Raw genomic sequence first — 5,624 nt, forward strand, 5'->3', positions numbered from 1 at the left:
ATAACTTCTCCCCGAGGCTGCATGAGGGTGGATTGGACTGTTAGATGCTCTCCTGAACGCACCGTTCACGAACGATCAGCCCTGAGATTCCCAGCATGGCGCGTATCAATTACCAGCCAGATAAGATCAGCGGAGGCGCCCAGCCCGCGGAGAGCTCTTTGGAAGTGTAGGGAGGTTCTGCCCGAGTGAGCAAAATGGCTTTTATTTTTCCCAAAATAGTGGCCTCGTCGTTATCGGGAATTAGGATTTAATTCCAATTAAGAAATGATCTCAGACGAGGCAGGTTGAAACTTATTCTGGAGAGGTTATAGGTCAGTGAACGCCTCATGGCTGGAAACAAACTCCAGAATGAACGCAGAGTAGAGGACGTAATTCTGGCACCTCCACCTGCACCAACAACTGAAGACAGGCCTTTAAGAAATGCTTTAAATCCGCATTATCAACACCTTTATGAACCAAAAAACGAGGAGTCTCGTGCAATCACAGCTAAAAACCACCAGAAATAACATGACAAAAATCCAATTTTACGCATTCATCTCGGGATATTTGCGTCCTTTCCAACTAATTCCATCAACACTTTAGGCCCCTTTCGTGGATCAATAGTGTAATAACACGAGCCACAACAAGGTATGGCGTTTTTAAAAAGGCCTTTATTCTTTTTTTTGCATATTTACAATGAAATTATAAAAATATATAATTAAAGCTTTGGCAAATATTTTTTTTACATTTAGACAATTTCATTTTTTTTTTGTTCACATCATTGAGCCACTGTAGAATCGATTTCATGACCAGAAGATAATATAACATATGTCGGAATATTACAGAATAGCCCTTGTTTTATAATAAAAACCTCAATGACAGGGCGACAGATTTAAAAAAAAAAAATGTATTCTTTGGTTTAAAAAAAAAAACAATCCTGCAGTCTCCATTCTAGAGAATATACAGCCTGTAGCAACATATTTCAACTGAAAGTAAGAAAATAAAACCAATCAACCAGTGAGGAGGGGAAACACCGATACATCCATGCAAGCTTACATTCATGTGGCCAAGAAGAGGCCGATAAAGCTGTACTGTACTCTCCATTGAACGGGCCTGTGTTTGACTGTCACACACAAACAAAGCCGGTAGTGTTCACACTTACTGTTGGAGTTGTTGAAATGAGTTCAGTTAAATGTTTTTTTTTTTTCTTTTTAGGTGTTATAAGTCCCGGTTATGATGATGAGGTAGGGAGACTGAGTCCGTGCACACTGTTCAAGTCTTCATGTTGCTGCTGCTGCTGCTTGCTCAGGGGACTGGGCGGTTTTCTGTCTCCTGCACAGAACAACACAAATACACACAGTGGGCATGTGCGTAAAAGCTGCTCATCATTATTTACTCCTGGAGATGCATGCATGTAAATGTGAATTATTCCAGGTAGATTTTACATTCTGCAAATGCACCATTATTAACATGCAACCTCCCATTTTTGTTAGAAATAATAAAAAATAATCAACTCATCCGTTGCGTTTTGTTTGGTTAAAATGATCTCGGACCACTTGCGGGCCTTGACGCAGGCCAAGAACGCAAGGTCAATATTTGATAAGTGACATATAATTAGACTTTATTTGTGTTTTTGGTCAGTGTTTGCATTCGTTGTGGTCACTGAGAAAGTGTGTGCGTGAGAAGAGAAAGGGGTGGAGGATGGAGAGGAACACCGCGTGGCCTGGCGCGGGTGCAGGTTTGTCAGATAAATTAGGCTTAAATGCAATAATAATAATAATAATAATAATAATAATAATAATAATACAGTGGTAGAAATCTATTGCAGTTGCATTTTAGCCCAGAGAGAAAACACGTTTAAGGTTTCGACGCATCTGTCAGCACTTTGCGCATTACAGTGTGGGTACCTTCTCGGTTCTGATGCTTAAAGGCCATGGGTGAGTGGATCTCCCCCGCATGCATGCTCATCCCGCCGCCTGCGTGGGACAGGGCCGGGCTCTGCGGCTGCCAGTGGTGGTGACCCGGGGCCACGTAGCCGCCCGCTGGCCCGCTGTACACCCCGTACTGGTTGGTCGGAGAGTAAGCGCACGCCGAGACATAACTGGATAGCGTCGAGGAAGGCTGCAGGCCAACAGATAAGAGAAAAAAAATGAGCACAAACACCCACCCCAAAAGCTACACAGCTTCTAATTGAATGTGACAGCGGCGTGTGGCCTGCAGCAGCGGTTCCCAAAGACGGCGTTTGGTGTTTGAGTGGTTTACAAGATCAGGGGAGCAGAATGAGGAATACATGAGTTTCACTGTAATTTCATTTACCCCCCAAAAATAACGTAATCAGAGCATGCGCACACAGCAAGGTTACTCTTGTCTGTCACTCTCATTCAGAACACAAAATGACACGTTTAATGAATAAAATCCAGCAGGAGTGATCAGATGTGAGTCTGGGGATCCCTTTCCACAGCTCTGCCACAGGCCTGTGCAGCAACAGGAACAATTTACTTCTGAGCTCTGCCCATTTTGGCACGAAACATTTGGACTGTTTCCTACAAAGAAAATAAAATGGCGCGCAATGCACAGCATGCACACACGTCCAGACTGTGTGTAGTAAAGCTGAAGGCTGTACAGATGTTCCAACAGTTTTTTTGTTGTTGTTGTTGTTTTTACCTGAGCATATTTTATGTCGGCGTCAATGGCTGATTTGTCAATCCCGTTGACTGTGTGAGCCGCTGGGAAAGCTGCTCTGTTGACGCTACTCCACTCCTCCATTTTTGGTGGGTATCCCTCCGTCCCAGCAATTGCTGATTTAAAAACAGTAACTTCATGTCAAAGATGTGTAAAAGAGTGAACTTGTTAAAGTGTAAAAAAATAAAATAAATAACTGCAGTCTCATTTAGCTTCAAAATAAAAATAGAAGACACATTAAAACTGTTAATCAGTCTGAGCTATTAAACATTTATCATTTTCTAAAACCTCAGGCCTTCTTAAGATACTTGAAGATTGATTTATTCAAACAATATGTTATTTAATATTAGAATTAATGTGATTATTTATGTGCGTAATTGTGCGTAATGCTATTATGTTTTACGAATGTAGGTTTTAACTGCATCTTGAAAACAAAACAAACCCAAATAAGCTATAAATGTGCATGGAAACAGCAGTAGATTATTATAATTATTATTCAATATTATTCTCTCATTTAATGAATAATTTCCATGACTGTTTAAGTTTATTACAGACAATGCATTTTGTTTTCAGGTGTTTGCGTAAAATACGCAATAATCTGGCACACAGAGTGGAGTTAATTCAATCCAAAACATTTAGAAAAAAAACAATAATTATTTATAATTTACAAAAAAAATTGTATAAACTATTTTGTAACTGATGGCACAAAAATGCAGTGAACCAGCGCGACTGAACAGTGAATGAAATTACTGACTAAAACAACCGAAAGGCAAAAAACAAATAAAATCTTGTAATGACTACTTGAAGGATTAGCTTGGATATAACAGGTGGGCAAGGTGTTTGCAAACGCATCATGGCATGAAAAGGCCTATTGAGAATGGCCTTACTGCGTTCTGGCTGAATGCTGAAGCGGAGGCCTGTACAACATTTAATGGACACATTGTCCCGTCTGCTGCCAGAACAGGTTGTACGGACTCATTTGACTATTAATCATGCAGGATAGCACGCTGCTCGGGTTTATTAAGCTCTTGTTTGACAACAGTTAGAGCTGAAGCCTTCCATGTACTGTTCTGAGACGCAGAGGCCTAAAAAAAATTCACACAACACAAAATGGTTGTGCGTCCCTCACCTGTGGGATCCATGAAGGCTCGTATTCCGAGGATGTTGCTGACGGTGTGCGCCGAAGGCCAGGCCCTGGATATGCTCACATGTCCAGCCGTCACCGGTACTCCAGGGGGGCTGCCCATTTTAGTGCTAGTGGGCGACATGGTGTTGGGGTAGGAATAAGGGTATATGTGGTTGTAGGAGAGCCCGGCCTGCGCGGACGCTTGCTTGCTGCTCTCATACTGGTTCGGCTGGGAGAGATTTCCAATCTTGTTGCGTAAAATCCTGCTGATCGAGCTCACCGAGGGGACATTGTACTTGTCACAAACCCCGTCAGCCAAAAGCCTGTCCCGGATCTCCCAGGCAAAGATCCCGGGGTCATTTTGTTTGTATTCCCTGATATTTTTCACCACGTTAGGCGTCGTGACCCGGGGCTTGCTTCCACCGATGGCACCGGGTAAGATGGAGCCGGTCTCGTTGTACCTCGCCAGAATCTTGCTCACGCAGCCGTGGGAGACCCGAAGTTGCCGGCTTATATCACAGGGTCTAATCCCGAGCTGGGCCAGCTCGACTATTCTTAACCTGATGGCGTTGGGCAGGGGTCGCCCATTGACGAACACGCCGCCGAGCTGGTTCACCTCTCCATAGGTTTGCTCTGCAGGAGAAAAGAGACACATGAGTGACTTTATTTTATTTTTTGCAATATTTGAGGCGAATACACAGATGTCTGACTTGACAACAGAGCGTCCTGGTGTGTGCACTGTGATGCATTTATTACCAAACATATATAATAATAATAATATTTAGCAAATACCAAAAGGCAGGAGCATGTTAAATGTGGAGCCTGCACACAGTCCAGCTTCAGTTAATTACCACAAAAGCTGAGGTTATAAAGTTGTACGCGTCAGTCTGCACAGATTGGTAACCTCTGGCTCGCAGCCGCTATTTTGCAACTTTAGGAAAGTGTGTAAACTGTTTGGCTGGCTTCACCCTCCAACACCCCTGCGCACACAACAAAAACAACATTAAAAATGGCGAGCTTGGAGAATAGACACGAGAGAGCCCTTTAAAGCGACGCTTTTCATAGGATAATTGGTGGTGCGGTTCCATTTACGATTTAAAGCTTTAAACAGACAGTCACTCCTGCTCAATAGCGCTGGAAAAATCCACCACGATTTTAAATTTGACAAGCTGCCGCCTTCATTTGCACATTATCTGAACTTGGAGAAAAGGGGAGAAAAAGCAAATGCTTATTTCTGTCTTTACGCAGGCGTGGTGATACGCTTCCATAAGTCCCCTTCTGAAGCCACTGAAGCATGCAGACGGTGAGGGCTTACCCATTTGCCTATATGTTTCGAGATGCTGGGAAATATAGGTGCCCCCTCAAATGGCTGAGCGCGTCCGAGCGAAGTCAGAGAAGGAAGAGGGGGAACCGGGAGGAATGAGCCCCAGAAGAGGAGGAAAAAAAAAAAAAGCCGGAAAATCTCCTCCGACTGCAGCGTGCCTCCTTCTGCGTTTTTTTTCTGGAAACAAGTGACTGCAAGGTACAATGGCACCGAAGTGATCTTCATCCGATAAATGCAAATTGGAGTTATCCCGGGGAGTCCGGAGTCTGCTGGAATTAATTTGACGCGTCCTCCACGTCAATCTTCGCTGTTATACGCTGAGCCTCTGCTTTGGTTTCATTGGTCGTCCTGCGCTGGAAACGGTGTCAGCCAATACAAACCCCATCCGGTTGGAGCCGTGCAGCCTCCTTGGGTATTTTGCATAGAGGGGAAGTGGCAAAAAGGGAAACGTTTCATCCAACATGCAGCCTTCTGGTAAGAACTTCTACATTCACTGGGGTGACAGTGGAGAGT

At 43.7% G+C, this 5,624-nt stretch overlaps 1 protein-coding gene across 1 annotated transcript; it reads right to left on the reverse strand.

Annotated features, from left to right (window-relative positions):
- Nucleotides 1-687: 687 nt before the first annotated feature.
- On the reverse strand, nucleotides 688-5,222 carry pax1a (paired box 1a). Its single transcript, XM_008284188.1, has 5 exons — nucleotides 5,103-5,222; nucleotides 3,791-4,420; nucleotides 2,644-2,777; nucleotides 1,887-2,100; nucleotides 688-1,311 (listed from the first exon to the last, which is right to left on the reverse strand). Exons 1-5 carry the CDS (start codon nucleotides 5,104-5,106, stop codon nucleotides 1,211-1,213), a joined length of 1,083 nt encoding a protein of 360 aa, XP_008282410.1. The 5' UTR covers nucleotides 5,107-5,222; the 3' UTR covers nucleotides 688-1,210.
- Nucleotides 5,223-5,624: the final 402 nt, after the last annotated feature.

The sequence above is a fragment of the Stegastes partitus genome, unplaced genomic scaffold, assembly GCF_000690725.1.
Source record: "Stegastes partitus isolate 25-593 unplaced genomic scaffold, Stegastes_partitus-1.0.2 Scaffold351, whole genome shotgun sequence".
Classification (NCBI taxonomy): domain Eukaryota; kingdom Metazoa; phylum Chordata; class Actinopteri; family Pomacentridae; genus Stegastes; species Stegastes partitus.